The 17,597-nt window shown below is 57.0% G+C and overlaps 1 protein-coding gene across 1 annotated transcript; it reads right to left on the reverse strand.

Annotated features, from left to right (window-relative positions):
- Positions 1–4,431: 4,431 nt before the first annotated feature.
- Positions 4,432–17,205, reverse strand: OAT (ornithine aminotransferase). The gene is made up of 11 exons (XM_036335604.1): positions 17,118–17,205; positions 13,634–13,718; positions 12,608–12,834; positions 11,149–11,373; positions 10,744–10,839; positions 9,588–9,715; positions 8,657–8,779; positions 7,845–7,973; positions 7,035–7,148; positions 6,289–6,433; positions 4,432–5,084 (listed from the first exon to the last, which is right to left on the reverse strand). The coding sequence occupies exons 3-11, from the start codon at positions 12,708–12,710 to the stop codon at positions 4,747–4,749; spliced, it is 1,401 nt and encodes a 466-aa protein (XP_036191497.1). The 5' UTR covers positions 12,711–12,834; positions 13,634–13,718; positions 17,118–17,205; the 3' UTR covers positions 4,432–4,746.
- Positions 17,206–17,597: the final 392 nt, after the last annotated feature.

Below are 17,597 nucleotides of genomic sequence, written 5' to 3' on the forward strand. Positions count from 1 at the left end.
TGAGGGGCGCACAGCTCAAGGTCGCGGCCCTGCTGCTCTTCAGTCTCCCCGCTCTGAAGTGCAGCCTGGTTTCCAGGGTAAGGGCTCCGACGGTGAGGCCGTCACCTTCCTCTCCATGGCCTCTCGTCTGACTCCACCGCCCCGGCCCCTCGGACACCCGGACACCCGGGGCCTTCCTGGCTCAGCCGCCTCACCCCAGCCAGCTTCTCTGTCCACAGCCGGAGCGGGAGAAGCCTGCCGGCCTCCAGGGACACACGGCCCGCTTTCCCTCCAAACGGACTTGCTCGGGGACCCTCCCCTCGCTAAGCGGGCCTCTCGCTCTCCGCTGTCGCCGCACACGCTTCCGGCCCCTGAGAGAGACAATGGGCTCCCTTCCTCCGCGGTGATTCCCCAGGAGTCCCTGTGCAGGGGAGGGGAGCCTCCCTGAGGGACCCGCAATGGGCAGTGCAGCGAGGGGGGGGACAGGGGGGCTGGGCTGCACCGGGGCCAGTGGTCGGCCCATCACTGGCCAGGGACAGTCCCCCAGAGGTGCTGATGGACAGGCCCTGGGTGGGCCCGGCACTTCCGGGAAAGGGGCCCCCTCTGTGCGGGGACACTGGCCCAGGGCTGGAACAGGGACGCGCCATCGAACCCCTGGGAGGTTCCCACAGCATCGCGTGCCCAGGGCCGACCACCCCGCGGGTGGGGAGTGTGGCCTCCGCTGAGCCAGGTACCCTCTAGGAGCCTCCGTTTCTCTCACCTGCGAATGGGGACAATGACAGCGGTGAGGGGAAATGACAGATCCGCCTTTTCACGCCCTTTCTCACCACGGGGCCCAGTGCCCTGAGGAAAGGCACAGCCTGCTTGTGGGGTGTGCCCCGCCCCTGGGCCCCCAGCCACCCCAGAGCTGAGGGGTCCCCTTCTCAGTGCCTGCACCCCAATCCCGGGCAGCAGGATGCAGAGGGGCAGCCAGCTGGAGACACAGGCAGGGTCTGGCAGAGGCAAAGCCCCACCCAGTGCCAGGCTCTGTCCACTCAGGGGGCACCCAGGAGGGACAGGCCGTCCTCACCGGCTCCCTCACGGTCTGGAGCAGCTAGCGGGTCGGCGGGGCTGGCCTTGGGCCCTGGGTCTAGCTGGTCGGACCAGCGGCTCCTCCCCACGGGGCACAGCGCCCCTGGCCAACCCGACCCCCCAGCAGCCCACCCACTAGGGTCCTCCCCACCTAATTAGCAGGCGAGTCCCGCCCGGGAGAGCTGAATGGTCCCTTCTGCTGGGGCCTCACAGTGTCCCTTTGTAGCGTCAGCCTCCCGCCCGCCCGCCCGGCAGAGCTGGGTCCTCAGCTGTTTACTCGCGGGCAGTTCTGACTCGGCCCCAGCGCCCACCTTCAAAGCCGCCATCAGAGCCCAGGAGGGTGTGGGCCTGCGTTTTCCTGGGAAAAGTGGCTGGAAAAGGGCGGGGCCAGGCCGCAGAGGGTCCGGGCTGGCTGCCCGCAGGGGGTGTGCCCACCAAACCGCCTGCTCTGGAGGTGGGAGGGCAGCCAGCCAGCCGGGCCGGAGGGAGCCTGCTGACCAATGGGCCTCGCTCCTGCAGCCCAGCGCTGCCCACACCCCAGTGCTCCCCAAGGACCCAGTGCTCCCCAGCCTGAGACAGAGGAGCTAAAGAAGGCTCCAGGGCTGCTCCGCCAGACCCGGCCGGCCAAGGCCCTTCCCACCGCCAGAGCCCAGGCTGTGCCAAAGGGCCAGCCAGCTGGTGCTCTCCAGAGAGGGCGACCCCCGGGTGGGCTGGGGCTGGGGCACAGGCAGGGCACGGGCCAGGGGGACACCACCTCCCCCCCCCCCCCCCGGAACGGGCTGGGGGCCTGCTTACCACCCCAGCGACCACTCGGGCTGGAGGCCTCCGGTCACTGCTGTTGCCTCCACCCCACAGACTGGGCTGTCTGGGCAGTGGGCTCTGCGGGCCAACCTCAGCTCCCACCTGGAGACAGAGCGCTCTGTCTGCCCTGCGGGGCCTGGGTCTGCCAGCACCGACTGTGGGCTGCAGGCGGGTGCAGGGCTGCGGGAGCGGCCGTGGGCGTTTGCTTTGACATTTCCCAGTTTCCTGCAAGGAGCACATTTATGAGTTGTTTATTATCATCAGCAGCAGCACCTTGTACAAAACACATTCCCGGGGCAGTGCCAGGCTGGGCGGGCCGCCGGGACCCTGCACCTCCTGCACCTCCTGCACCGACAGCCCTGGCGCAGGCGCTGCCGCGCTGGGTCCCGGAGCAAAGCTTTGCGGACAGCGCCCCCTGCCGTCCCAAAGTGCTGGGCTCTGCGCCTGCCAGGGGTTCTGGCCCAGGGTTGGCTGGGTTACCCCGGGTGCTGGATCTTAGGGGTGAGGGACAACTGGCCACAGCCCTGCCATTCACCCAGAGCCCCTCCACAGAAATGGGGCCTCCCAGTTGTGAGGAGCGGATTTTAGGGGAAACTGAGTCACAAGAGGATCTGAAAGCCCGAGTGGGGAAGGGGAACCTCCGGCACCGATGGCGGCTTTCCCGCTGTCTCTCTGGGAAGCCTCCTCGGGGCCCTGGGCCGCTCCTGTAAGGGCTCCCAGGATGCTGAGCCCCCGGAGCTCCGTGCTCCCTGCCTGGGGCCAGGCTCACCGGAGTCAGACAGAGACCCCCCCCCCCCCTCCAGAGACCAAATCAGCCGCTGGGGGCCACTCTTTAAGAGATAGTGGCCGGCGTGGCTCAGGGGTTGGGCATCGACCTATGAACCAGGAGGTCAGGGTTCCATTCCCAGTCAGGACACAGGCCCGGGTTGTGGGCTCCATGCAGGAAGGGGGGTGGGGGGGTGCAGGAGGCAGCTGATCAGTGATTCTCTCTCATCATTGAGGTTTCTGTCTCCCTCTCCCTTCCTCTCTGAAATTAATAATTTAAATATTGAATCAATAATTCCAGTATTTTAAAATAATTTTTTAAGGAGGTAGAAGAGATTGGGGGCTCCCTTTCCATCTCAGGGAGGAAGGTCTTCCCCACCCGCCTTGGGAAAGGCCAAGACCAGGAGCCACCAGGGCCTCCACTGCATTTACGCGGGAGCCGGAGCTGGGGTCCCACCGAGCAGGCGGCTTTGCCCAGCTCGGCCTTGCCCCCACCTCTGCTCTGCGCCCAGTATCGTGATGCAAATCATAAAGCCCAGCTGTTTCGTGAACGATTTGAGGGACTGGACCAGGCACAGGGGGTTGCGGGGGAGAAATCTTATTTGCAAGTTAATCAAAGGAAGGCTGGGAGCTAGTACAACTCCCGAGCCATTGCACCTGCCTCAGACGGCCAAGCACTGAAATACATTGTAAAGTGCCCCTGAACCGACTAAGCGGCTCCTCCGCGTGTCACATCCTTCATGTGAATGGCTCCTGGTGGTGTCGTCAAGAATCCAGCCCCAAGTTAGAACAGAACTGTAAAGCTTTACACACCCGAGCTTCTCAGCCAAGTTCAAGACAAAGGAGCAGCCCCCCAGCCCCACCCCTGGGCTGCCTCCGGCCTCCCTCTCCCCCCGCCCGGCAAGCCTTGTCCAGCTCACTGTGGCCCAGGGCCCCACCACTTTCTAGTTCACCGGACCAGCTGCCTCCTGCACGCCTCTTACTGGGGATCCAGCCCACAATCCGGGCATATGCCCTGACTGGGAATAAAACCCTAACCTCCTGGTTCATGGGATGATGCTCAACCACTGAGCCATGCCAAACCGGCTCACTACTTACCGTTTCAATGACCTAAGGCAAGTTTCTTTCTCTCTGAGCCTCGGTTTCCTCATCTGTGAAATGGTACCTGACATTCCGTGTCATGTGTCTTATAAAATGTCTAGCCCCGGCAGACATCCAACCAGAAACCCTCACCCAGACCCTCCTGCCACCACCGGCTCACACATTTAGCCAGGAGCTCCGTGCTGCCGAGGTGACTCAGGACCCAAGGGTGGCAGGGAGCAAGTCCCCCTGACACAGCAGCCCACCTCGAGGACCCTGTCCACAGACGCACCCAACCGCGGCACAGACGCAGAGAACAGCGGCCACAGCTTTATTCAAGAGTGAAAAGCTGGGCCTGGTCCCAATGTGCCCCCATACGCAGTCATAGCACCCCCGTGGGCGCACCCACAGAAAAGGCGATGGCCGCGAGGGGCGGGGGTCACGAGAGACGCTTTTCAGTGTCTGTTCTTGCAGAGACCACAGAAACAGAACTGCTTAGCGACAGGAAGTTACAGCAAGCAGAGCACATTCCCAAAGGACCCGAGTGCAGGTGGCCACACACCGTACGCTGCACGCTGCCCACAAAACGGACACTTTAAATATCAGCTTTATTTTAAATTTAAAGAAAAACTGAAAATGAGTATTTTTTTTTTTTTACTAATTATACCAACATTGAAAATGTAATTTGGGAATGTTGAACATTAGTTCTCAATTCAAAATAATGACATGTCTTGGTGTTGGCTAATGTAAAGTTTCTTTAAACCTAGTACTTTATATAAGCTTAACCATTTCATCCTTCCTAAAATTCAGTGATTATGATTCAACTTGATAAGGTTAAAGCAGTCTTCTATGTAAAACTCCATATAACGTTTTGAAATACAATATATTTACACCAGCGAGGAAATGATAAAAACCTGTAAAAACCACACGGGACTTGCCAAAAAGGCTGCCTACATACAGAGAGAGCATTTCGCCTCAGCACACACAGGTGATCAAACAGACTCCCTCACGTTCTCTTACACAGCCACCTGCGTGATTATAAATGCCGCTCTAGCACGTATGAACTGAAAAGAACATATTTAAAAAGGTCATTGAAGACACAGGGGAGTGGAATGTGCCCGCGCTGAGAGCAGCAACACAGGGGCTGTTATGAGGATGCGGCCGAGCTGCCAGCCCAGCTGGCTCCGCCCCCAGGGAAGCAGGCCCCGCCCCCAGGGAAGCAGGCCCCTCAGAAAGACAGGATGGTCTTGTTGATGATCTCCACGGCCTCCTGGACCTCGTCCTCCTTGATGACCAGCGGAGGCGGGACCTGATGATGTCGCCGTGGGTGGGCTTGGCCAGAAGTCCATTATCTCGAAGGCGCAGGCACACCTTCCAAGCATCGTAATCTAAGGAGAAAGGCCCACAGCGTCTGGTCAGTGGGAAAGGCTTCAGCCCTCGCTGCAGGTGCCTGGGCAAGTGCGGCCGCAAACGGCTCCCGTCCCCTCCAGCAAGACGGCGCGGCTGCACGCTCGGTCCTGCTCTTAAAAGAGCTACCTGTCGGCCAGCGCAGAACTAGGCTTGAGTGGCCGAACCAGACATATGGTTCTTGTTGGTTTTTCATGAAGAAAAAGAAAAAAAAACCCTGTGCGGGGACGGCTGTACTAATTACACGAGAAACCAGCACAGAAAGAACGAGGTGAGACACCGACTGTAACGGGCACAGGGTGAGCAAAGCCCCAAACCCAGCGACCACCACGCCCTAAAGGCTTGTGGGCGAGGCTCATCATCCGAGAGCCTGGCATCAACCCCCCTCGCTCAGGCCTGGGACCCAGACCCATCACCTCAGCCTGCGGGCGGGGGCGCGGCTCGGACTGACGTTTATAAAGCCCCAGGTGGTTCTGAAAGGCAGGCAAGGCTGAGAGCACCGAAAGCGTTATCACAAGGAAACCCAGCCAGGAGCTCCGGGGCCACAGGCTTTATCAGACAAACAGCAGTCAGGGGCAGCCAGCTGCTTCATCCTCCTCCTCACTCATGTCACCCACCGCCCGTCCGGGCAGCCTCTGCGGGGAGGTCACAGCGGACAGGAAAGGACGGCAAGAGGCAACTTAGGGAAAGTGTGCTACGAAGACCTAACAGAAAAGAGCGCCAGTCTCCCAGCACCGCCCCACTGGCCGAGGGCAGAATAACCAGTGTCTTAAAGCACAAAAGCAGGACAGGTGACGTCAATGTGCCTTCGCGCAGGAAAGACCTGTGCATGAATCAGGTGACCCTCAGCCTAAAGAGCCGGGCACCAGGCGGCCGGGCAGCCGTCTCAGAGGAACCCAGACGCCAGATAAAATGCCGTGTTGGCTCTTCCTGTGAAGACAGTGCCTTCCGCCCGGCCGCGTGCTCAGAGGCTAGAGCGTTGGCCCTCGCACCGAAGGGTCCTGGGTCTGACCTGGTCAAGGGCACGTCCCTGGGTTGCAGCCAGGAGACGTCTCTCACAGATGTCTCTCCCTCCCTTTCCCGCCTCCTCCCGCCTCCCTCCCACTCTAATACCCTGGGTGAGGATTCGTGAAAACTAAAAGGGAAGAGCGCCCGCCCGAGCCAGTGCCGCCCTGCACGCCCCACCTTTGGTTTCCCGGATGACGATGGCGTTGAGCAGCCCCTTCCCGCGCACGGCGGTCACGATGTCCGAGGGCAGCTTCATGAGCTCATTCCGCAGGAAGGCGCCCATGCGGTCCGCGTTCTCCACGAGGTTCTCTTCTTCCAGAACCTGCGGGGAAATCCCCCCCGTGGCGTCAGCCGCTCCGCGGAGGGCACGGGGCACACGCAGGAGGCGGTAAAGGCTGACAGTCCCCGGCCCAGCCCAGCCGCCTCCTAACTGAACATGTGCGGCAGACAGACCCCGGCCTTCGTCACACACCCATCACCGACCTGATATTATGGCAAAATGCGGGTTAAGATGTGCTGAATACAACTAACGTACTTTCTTATTCGTTGAATAAACCAATGGACTAAACACAGTTTAGTTTTTTAACTGCAATAGAGTTTCACTTTTTTTCTCTAAAAAGTCCACCTTAGGGATTATATAATTTTATGTAATAAATCTGAGTGTTCAAATACACACTTAAAAGCACGAGGCGCACGAAGCCAGAGGCCTGACGGGTTCTGGGAGGGCCCCCAGTGCCCACAGGACACCGCCCGGGCACTGCGGGCGGCGATGCCCACGGGAGGCCGTCTCTGAGCCTGGCCCCGAAAGCTCCCCGCTCCCGGGCTGTGACACGCGTCGACTTCCTACATTTCTCATGACACCAACAGCTCACAGTCACCGTGACCCGACCCAAGGGCTGGGCGTGCGCTGCGTCAGGCTTTACCTCGAGGGCGGCGATGGCCACGCGGCTGCCCAGGGGGTTGCCCCCGTACGTGGAGCCGTGCTCCCCGGGCTTGATGGTCAGCATGATCTCGTCGTCACACAGCACCGCCGACACCTGGGAGAGAGAACCAGTGCTGCCCAACCGCTCCCCACGCACACTCGGGGGCCTGCACGCCGGGAACAGGCATTCCCGAGCCCACAGGGAAGCGGATGTGAGCTTCAGCAACAGGACTGACTGCCCGTCCACCACCTTCACTGTGGGACAAGCCCGCACGCCCTCGGCGCCACCCAGCACCTGGCACACGTCAACCTGCACCTGGCACACGTCCACAGCACAACACAGCAGCACTGGGACCAAGACGCCAGCTGCTTCTGCAGTGACTGAGTGAGAGTCTTTCCACTCTGGGGGGCGGGGGCGCTCTCTCACTGCTTAGGAAGCAGTGCTCCCACTACCCTGTGCGCCTTCGCGCCCTCCCACCCAGAGACTGCGGGCTGTGAGGGACAGACACCCAGGAGCAGGCCTCTCTCCTCTCTACATGACGCGGTCGTGGCGTTCAACAACCGGTAACGCTGTTTCTGACCACGAGGAGCACGGGGCCAGGAACGCTTCTGCAGCACAATGTCCATCCAAAGCCGACGCCGGAGCCAAGCCCAGGCCGCCGGTTCTGCAGTTAAATTAACCGGGGGCCGCCCATGGAGCTGACTGGATTCTAGGGGACCGACGGCTCCACGTGAACCCGACCACAGGGAGACAGCACCGTCGTCACCATCGGCTGCTGTCATGGCATCCGTGAGCCGAGGGAGCACTTACGGGGTACAGGCCACCGGAAAGGGCCTTGCCCAGGAGGACGAGGTCAGGCCTGACGTTTTCATGGCCGACCGCCAGCCATCGACCAGTCCTGGCCAGTCCCGTCTGGATCTCATCCGCAATAAACAGCACCTATCGGAAAACCACACACCGACGTTAATCATCAATTTCATTTCCCTTTTCCCCACACAGATGAGCTTTGTGAAAATGCTGTCATCAGCCATGCAATGTCAACAGTGTGCTATGAGCCCTGGCCAGTGTCGCTCAGTGGGCTGGGCACTGTCCTGTGTGCGGAAAGGTTGCCGGTTCCATTCCCAGTCAGGACACAAGCCCAGAGGCCGGTCTGCTCGGTCCCACAGGCAGGAGAGGAACTAACGCCAGGTAAGGCCTTTGCAGGGGTTTCTGAATAGAACTAATCTCTAGAAACAATTAATTCACTTGTTTATTCCACCAGCATTTATTAAACATCGACTTCCTATTAAATATTTACTAGTTTGGGGGGAGAGGCGGAGAGAATGTGAATGCTGGCACAGAGGACAAAGGTTGGGAGGAAGCGGGGCAAGTGCTGGAAGGGGGAGGGCGGGGGGGTGAGGGGGATGCTGCAGCTCCGCGGCCCAGGGTCCGCCGGTTCCCACAGCCAGTACCAGTGGCTCATGCAGGCCGCTCAGAGCTCTGAAGCTCCAGAAAGGACGTCTCCCACTAGCGGGAAAGTCAGGCAATCTCTGCACGTATCCCCCGTCAGCTGAACCCTGCGATGCAGGCAGGTAAGGTGAGAAAGGGGGAGGTGGGAAAGGGGGTGAGGCAGGGGCGCCCACCTGGTGCCTGGTGCAGAGCTCGCGCACACCCATCAGGTAGCCTGGGTCGGGGACAATGACGCCCGCCTCGCCCTGAATGGGTTCGACCATGAACGCAGCAACGTTTGGATCCTGAAGAGCGCGCTGCAAACAACATGTAAGCACACGTTAGCCACTTCCTTTCCTCCCATTTCAACATCGGAAATCACACAGTGCACACATACACTTTCCTGTAGAGAGTAAGTATGCCAGGGGTCCTCAAACTCTTTAAACTGGGGGCCAGTTCACTGTCCCTCAGACCGTTGGAGGGCCGGACTATAGTTTAAAAAAAAAACTATGAACAAATTCCTATGCACACTGCACATATCTTATTTTGAAGTAAAAAAACAAAACGGGAACAAATACAATATTTGTATTTGCATGTGGCCCGCAGGCCGTAGTTTGAGGACCTCTGAAGTATACAAATTACATTTTCGCACTAAATTATATTCTGACTTCAAACTATAACGTTTCTGATATTCAATTACCAAAAACTCAAATACTTCAGCTTTAAACTATTCTAGCCTACATTTTCTAATATATAGTAAAATGTAACTAAAATTAGAGAAAATGGCCTTTTTAAAGCCATTTTCAGTGCATCTTTTCATTTCACAAGTCCTCCACTCGTCATTTTAAAACGCTGGCTGGAAACTGGGTGGTTTTACCTAGTAACTAAGCGGATACTCTCCAGGCTGCGCTCACACAGGACACACCTAAAGCGGGTGGCTGGCTGTCGGTTAGACCCCGGACCTCGGTGTCCCCACACTGGACACTACGGACCATCACAGAGAGTCCGAGTCCTGGCCTGGCGTAATGAGACCGGTTTCCTTAGTCACGTGTCCATGTGTCACTCACACACTCCCCGAGTCTAAACCCATTTACTGTGCGAGACAGCACGGACGCCGGCCGGTACCTCGAGAGCAGGCAGGTCATTGTAGGGAATGATCTCAAACCCCGGCATGAAGGGGCCAAAGCCGTCGTCGCTGCTGGGGTCCGTGGAGCTGGAGATGGCACACAGAGCCCTGCCCCAAAAGTTTCCAGCTAGAGGAGAAACAGTGATTACGTCAATCACCCAATTTAAAGAGCAGCCCCCCAAAATGCCTTAGGAAGTTGGAGTTTTGAAAACCAAGGCTTTGCTTTGAGAGCTTCCACCTGTTACAAAACCTGGTATGGAACCCCATGGCTCACGGGACACCAGGGTCCCTGCGAATGCCCTGTGGGCACTTCTCTGACTCCCGGCGCAATGCAGCCCGCGGGCCTCCTCTCCTCAACTACCCCACCCCAAGGAGGCCTTCGGCGACTTCCCAGCCCCCGCACGTCTGTGGGAACGGTGTGTGAGAACAGCCTCCACGAGGTTCCCAGTTTTCCTCTCGGCGTCCAGGCCACAGGCTGGCTGTTCTGCAGGATGGACGGCACACGCCCCAGGCGGTGCACTGTCACCGTGACTTCCTGGTAGAACCTGTGCCCGGCAACAGCCACGTGCCCCTGCACAGGAACATCCCGCCCTCACGCAGCTCATGGGGAAGGGAGAGGGGCCGCCTGCGTGGCTGCTCTGGGGGTTTAGAGAGACAGAATGGAGACCGTGACTCACGCTCTAGCGGCGAGAAACACCGCAACATACAGCGCGTGCGTGAGCTCCCTCCACTGGGGAAATGCAAGGAAGGAAGAAAACAAGGCAGAGTGAGAGAGAGCCTTGGGGGGTCTCCCACTTTGTTTAAATGGTGATGTGTCACTTTATATTTTTTATTGATTTCAAAGAGGAAGAGAGAGGGAGAGAGAGAACCATCAATGAGGAGAGAGAATCATTGATTGGCTGCTAGGGGATCGAGCCCGCAGATGAGAAATCAATCATAAGTCCTCACCCAAGGGAGAGGAGTAGGAAGTTACTCAGGAAAGAAAAATCACATGTGAACAACTATTTGGAAATAAACCCAAGAAAAGAACATTTTAATGAAACAGTCAACAAACACTGTATCCTGTCCTGTATGAACACATCTCAGCCTCTCACCAGCGAGTCCAATGGCAAACAGCAGTGTGTGTGCGAAGCGCAGAACGCGGAGGGCACGCACCTGCAAACACGATCTTGGCCTTGTACTTGGGGATGCCCTTCACGGTGTAGCCCCACCGCCGCGCGAGCTTGCAAGCGGTCTCTCCGGCCTCCACTCCTACGAGAGAAAGCGTCCCGTTAGTAAATGCTTTAGACCAGCGGTTCTCAACCTGTGGGTCGCGACCCCTTTGGAGGTTGAACGACCCTTTCACAGGGGTCGCCTAAGACCATCCTGCATATCAGATATTTACATGATGATTCATAACAGTAGCAACATGACAGTTATGAAGTAGCAACGAAAATAATGTTATGGTTGGGTCACAACATGAGGAACTGTATTTAAAGGGCCAGAAGGTTGAGAACCACTGGTTTAGATGATCAGAACATACGACTGTCTTCTTGGCTAACACAGAACACGAGCCCTCACCTGTGTTCATGGGGAGAACCTTGTGGTAGTTGAAGAGCTTCGTGACGTACTCCTCGTACTCGCCCAGCACGTTGTTGTAGGAGGCCCGTGATGTCAGCGTCAGCTTCTCCGCCTGGCTCTTCAGGGCGTCCACGATCTTGGGGTGGCAGTGCCCTTGGTTGACGGCGCTGTACGCGCTCAGGAAATCAAAGTACTTCCTGCCTTCCACATCCCACAGGTAGATGCCTGAGGTGACAGGGACGTCACTTTAGAGAAATCACAAAGCGCAGAATATAAAACACGAAAGATTTTAGAAAATCACACAGAGGCGGGAAATTAAAACTGCCAGCACTGTGGCTAAGGCATGTTTAGTTCAAGTGTAACAGACGCTGCTTTATAACAAATCCTATTTTATCTGTCCAGCTTCAGGTTGACATTGAACAAGAACAGCGTAACATAAAGGCGTTTCATAAACTCAACGCTTTACTCCTACAAAACGGGAGCTTGCAGCTTAAAGTGAGAATTTCAAGGCGGAAGATAACAAACAGTCTTGACTAGCTGACTGTACCAACAGGATGGGGAAAGTATTTCCAAATCATTTCTCTTACGAGGAGCTAGTACCCAGCACGCTTATAACTCAACAAAAAGACATACAACCCAATGAAAACATGGGCAGGGAACCTGGACATTTCTCCAGAGTCAACGACACACACACATGCAAGCGACCAAGAGCTCATGACAGATGCTCAACTTCGAAATCGCTAGAGAAGCGGGACCAAACCACAGCAGCGGGCCGGCCGGCGGGCTCAGGGCTTGAGCATCAGCCCATGAACCAGGAGGTCACTGGTTCGATTCCCAGTCACGGCACCTGCTGGGGTTGCGGGCTCAATCCCCAGTAGGGGGCGTGCAGGAGGCAGCCAGTCGATGATTCTCTCACCACTGATGTTTCTATCTCTCTCCCTCTCCCTCCCTCTCTAACAATCAATAAAAACATATTTTTTAAGCAAGCAGAACAGTAGTATTTCACACCAGTGAGATGGTTATAATTTTTAAAAAAGGGGAACCAGTGTTGGCAAGGACGGAGAGAAACCAGAACTCCCAGGTACTCTGCGGGGAGGGCAGCAGTGACAGAAAGCTTGGCAGAAGAAAATTCTTCCTCCGACTGTGGCAACTTTCCTTCCATTAAGTGTAAAATCATGCCCAGCAACAAGGGAAAGGGACAGCGGCAGCCGTCCTAGTGCTTTACTTAGTACCTTCCCTTCTGCTGGCCAGAGCATCCCACAAAGACGACCGAGTTCATCTTTGTGTCCCACAGCACCTAGCCCAGCGAGCGCCGAGACACCCAATAAACCTTTAACCTCGTCTGCAATCGAGAAGTTAAAGGACTCTGGGAAGATGCACACTGAGAAAATGTAAGAGCAATTTCTACACAAGATTTCATAGCGAAAAAGGAGCGATTCTGGATGAATTCAAAACGTGCCTTTCCCTCTCTCCAGGGCGACCGGTAAGGGGTGGTAGTTGTGAGCGCCATACTTGGCTTCCTGTTCAAAATCGTCATCAGACGATACACGGCCTTGGACCATCTTCTTAGTCGCCACTTATGTAGCAGAAGCCACTGGCGTGTGGGCGCCCCGGCAAAGCCCCGCCACAGTCTGCAGACGAGCTAGCTTGGAAAGCATCGTGTCCGTGGAGCAGGATCCCACCGGCCTGCCGAAGGAAGAGAAGGCACGAGGTAAGAGTCTCCCCGAGTCGGGTGTGCTGACTCACCAAGTGTTACTGAGCATCTGCCAGTCTACCGAGAAACCAAGAAGTGAGCGAGCCCTGGCCGTGGCTCAATGGTTAGAGCGCCGGCCTGAGCACCAAAGGGTCGAGGTTGGGATTCCCAGTCAAGGGCACGTACCTGGGTGGCAGGTTCCATGCCCGGCTGGTCAGGGAGTGTGCGGGGGGCAACTGATCGATGTGTCTCTCTCACATCAATGTTTCTCTCTCTCCCCCCTCCCCACTCCCCCCACCCCACCAACTTCCTCCCTTCTACTCTCTCTAAAACTCAGTGGCGGGAAGCCTGAAGGTAAACAAGGGAGCAGGATATAAATACTGAGTCACACCTGACAAGCGCCAGGGGTGGGATGGACACACTGTGCTACGGGCTGGAGTGCGAAGAGTGAGAGAAGCAATGCGGGGCCGGTACTGCTCAATCACGCCCTCTGAGCCGCCTGGCAGTTCTGTGATAAACACGCACCCGCTTTAAGTCGTCGGTGCTGAGAGGACATCAGGGACAAGAACCCACTCTGCCGGGTCAGCCACGTGGAAGCACCAGCAGACGAAAGGGTTGGTGCCGGCCTCGCAGGCTGAGCAGCCTTTCAGAGGCGCTTATGTGGGGACACGACCGTCCAGCCCTCAGTGAGCGGCCAAATTAGCAAAACTTACGCGTGGACCCTGACTCGCTCCCCTCTCACTGGGCACACCCCGTAACCCAGCGAGGTCAGGAATTAGCCGCCACACTCACCAGCTACCCTTTCTTCCTGTGGTTCAGATGGAAATGCAGATTGTTCAGCCTGGATCCAGGGACGGTCTGCTGGGTCCAATAATCCCTGAAATAAAATGCAGAATTGTAAGCGTGACTGAGGAGAAGGTCCCCCCTACATTAGCCTGCTCCGGCCGGTGGCTCAGGTGGCTGAGCACGTGCCATGCACCCACAGGTCATCAGATCCCTTCCCAGTCAGGGCTCGGAAACCAGCTGTGGGCGGCATCCCCAGTAGGGGGCGTGCAGGAAGCAGCTGGATCAAAGTTTCCCTCTCACCAATGTTCTCTCTCTCTCTAAAATCAATAAAAATATATTTTTTAAAAAAACATTATAACAGAATTGAGATGGACTTAAAATAGTCAGCATCAATAATCTCCTCTTCCAGGGAGCCCTGTAGAGAGCCTGCGCCTTCCCTGTCCTCAGGGGTAGAAGGAGGCTGAAGCCTCAGGTCATTGCTGAGGATTAAATGCGATAACGATCAAGTGCCAAACCCAGCACAACCTCCACAATATAAGTATCAACAGTGCCTTGGCTTCTATTTTTAAACTAGAGATTTTTTTTAAATAAGAGTACGATGTCTCTACTGATTAAAAAATTAGAAACACAATTACCAGCAATTCCATTCTTTGGAGATAACCATTAGTTTTATCTACGCAGAAATACTACCCAGATGAGTTTTTTCACCCTCTCCACAGAACTCACCCCCTAAACCCTCCTGGAGACTCCCAGGTCACCTTGCACAAACTTCTGTCACAGGCCCTGCCCCCCCCCCCCCCCCCAATGAATCCTACGAGGCTCCTTAAAAGGACAATAACCTTGCCGAACATTCTCTCTGCAGCCCCAGAAGCAGCCTAGTTTGGGCATTCCGTGAGCATTGCCTGTCAAACGGTGTATCAAACAGTTACACAAAATATAACTGTCAGTCCCAGCACACGCAGGCGTGGGGCTCCCGAGGAGTTCGGGCAGCAGCAGGAAGCGAGATCGGCCCTGAAGAGACTAGGCCAGTGGTCGGCAAACTCATTATCAACAGAGCCAATATCAACAGGGCGACGACTGAAATTTCTTTCGAGAGCCCAATTTTTTAAACTTAAACTATACGGGTAGGTACATTGTTATTAACTTCATTAGGGGACTCCTAAGGCTGAGGAAGAGCCACACTCAAGGGGCCAAAGAACCGCATGTGGCTCACGAGCCCCAGTTTGCCGACCACGGGACTAAGCCATCCCTGAGCACGCTGGGGCAGCTCTAAGGGGAGACTAGCATCCTACTCTTTCCATCAAGAGTTCACTAAAAAAAAAAAAAAGACAAAAAAATAAAATTTAAAGAGTTCACTTCAGCCCTGGCGGGTGTGGCTCAGTTGGCTGGGTGTCATCCTATGCACTGAAAGGTCACCAGTTCGGTCCGGCAGGGCACGCGCTGGAGCTGCGGGCTGGATCCCTGGGAGCGTGCAGGAGGCAGCTGATCCATGCCTTTCTCCGTCTCCCTCTCCCCCTTTCCCTTCCTCTCTCTAAAAAAATATTTGTATTAATATATATATATATATTTCTTTTTTAAATTCACTCCATTAGCTTTAAGGACCTTCATGTGTATACGTGTGAACATGCCAGGCTATTGTCCTGCATTTAACCACGCTCAGGTCCTGAAGAAGAGAAAAAAAATTGCTCTTGACAGCAAATGTTAACACCGAATGTTTTCAGCAATCTACATAATTAACAAAACCTTCTTCAAGCTACTAAATTACTCTCTCCTGTCTAATCCATCCTATTCACATTAGAACATACCTAAAATAGAACTTCCATTAAAGGCTGCATTTTGAAGTTAATGTAGCATACACTAGGAAATATTTTTTAAAATTCACTCAGGAAAAAAACAGTGTAAATTCAAAAAAAAAAAAACCCCTCAAAATATCCGACTTGAATAAATTTGGTTTACTCCACTTGTCAAATATTTACTTTTCTTGAGGTGACCATTCACAACAAACACAGTCCTTCTCCAGCTCTGCCAGTGGGAGTGCTGGGTTTTTACATAACCTGGCGGCCGTTCAACTCAAGTGCGTCACTGGCCAGCAGCCGAAGCAGAAACTATTGGAAAAGACTGGCTCGGGCAGACAACTCCCTCCGCACACCCCCCAACCCAGCCCTTCATCACCATCCCGAGTGGATGGGATCCAGCCAGCCTGTGTGGCTCAGTGGTAGAGTGTGGGCCCAGGAACCGCGAGGTCGCAGGTTCAATGCCCAGGCACATGCCCGGGTTGCTCACTGGATCCCCAGTAGGGGGCGTGCAGGAGGCAGCAGAACGATGATGTTTCTCATGGATGTTTCTATCTCTGCCTACCTCTCTAAAAAAATCAATAAAAAATATATATATTTTTGTAATGTATGAGATTCAGCCCATCCTCACGAACTCAGTCAAGGGTTTGTGCACACAAGTAGCTGTAAAAAAGGCAAAGTACGGGGGAAATGCCTTATTAAGAATTTTTACTTAAAGATCACTGGGTTTTGGAGGGTAGAGGATGCATCATTCATCTCAAACATCATGAAAAACGGTAAACCCCAAACAAGAAACTTTTTTTATTGAAGTCTTGTTTTTCACCAAAAACACTTGGATCTTGTTCATGGTCAGGCACTGGCTTCTCGGCAGGGCCTGGGGGTTCGGATGAAGGAAGTCTTTCATTCCCTTCTAACGGTCACTCCCAGCGGATAAGATAAGGAGCCCGCCCTGCGCCTGCAGAGCCTGGAGGGGAGGAGTGTCTCAAACTAAAGCCACTTCGCCCCAAAGTCACTCCTTCTTAACCCCCTAACTTATCACACTTACCCAACAGGTAAACGGAACCCCACGATGGTCGGCGATGCCGGAGGAAGGGGGGGAGGGCAGGTCGCCCGGCGCGGCGGGGAAGGGCCAGAAAAGGAGGCCTCGGTGGAGCCCTTTGGGCACCGGCCCACCCAGCCCACCTGCAGGCGCCTCCACTCCCGCTGGGTCTGATCCCCACAAAGGTGGAGGGAGGGCGCCCGCAACGAAAGCCACGGCCACCAGCACTTCCCCGCCGCGTCCAGATGCACCCCCAGGCCAACCTCCGGAGCCCAGGGTGCCCGCGGCCCAGGGTGCCTGCCGCCCAGGGTGCCCGGGGCCCTGGGTGCCCGCAGCTCAAGGTGCCCGCGGCGCCCCAACGCCTCCTTTCCGGGAACCCGGGCGCGCAGACACGTCGGGGCTCGGTGCCGCCGGCTCCGCCCGCCCTGGAAGGCGAAGGTGCCACATCCACAGCCTCCCCGCCTCCCGCCTCCCCCTCGCCCGCGGCCGCCGGGCCCGTGACGCCGCGCCGGGTGCAGAGGCGGAGCCTGCCGCCCGCGGAGGCCCAGCGCGCCCTCCGCTCCCAGGACCCGGCCCGGAGCCGCCCGCGCCCCTCGGCCTCGCCCGCCGCCGCGGGGACCCAGACCCGCTGCCCCCGGCCCCCCGCCCGCGCGGATACCTGGCGGCGCCTCCGGCTCCGGAACCAGCGGCTACGTCTCGGCGGCAGCGCTCGGCGCGGCGCGTCACGGACTTTAAGGTGCGGCGTCCGCCCCGCCCCCGGGACGCCCTCGCTTCCCATTGGCTGACGTGGAGGGCTGAGCACCAATCGCCGTGGGCCCCGTAGCTCCGCCCGCCCCGCCAGCCCCGCGCCCCCCGCGCCCCCCGCGCCCCCCGCGCCCCCCGCGCCCCCCGCGCCCCCCGCGCCCCCGCGCCCCCGCGCCCCCCGCGCCCCCCGCGCCCCCCGCGCCCCCCGCGCCCCCCGCGCCCGCTGGCGGTGCCTCTCCCTCGGCCCCGGCCCTGCGGACCCCGCGACTGTGCGCCCGGTCCCTGGCCTCGCCGGGCCTCAGGGCGCCAACGTCAGCCCCACCCAGACGCGGCTGCGGCCCCCTCGCCCTGGAACCCCGTGGCTTCGGCTCTACACCCACTCCCAGCAGCCACC

This window comes from Myotis myotis, unplaced genomic scaffold (assembly GCF_014108235.1).
Source record: "Myotis myotis isolate mMyoMyo1 unplaced genomic scaffold, mMyoMyo1.p scaffold_m19_p_15, whole genome shotgun sequence".
NCBI lineage: Eukaryota > Metazoa > Chordata > Mammalia > Chiroptera > Vespertilionidae > Myotis > Myotis myotis.

Coding starts and splice junctions, on each gene's coding strand:
- OAT (XM_036335604.1), bottom strand. CDS start 12,710: ATGGTCCAAGGCCGTGTATCGTCTGATGACGATTTTGAACAGGAAGCC. Junction 11,374..12,607: donor CGCCCTGGAGAGAGGGAAAG/GCACGTTTTGAA, acceptor CTGTCACCTCAG/GCATCTACCTGTGGGATGTG. Junction 6,434..7,034: donor TGGCCATCGCCGCCCTCGAG/GTAAAGCCTGAC, acceptor ATTTCCCCGCAG/GTTCTGGAAGAAGAGAACCT.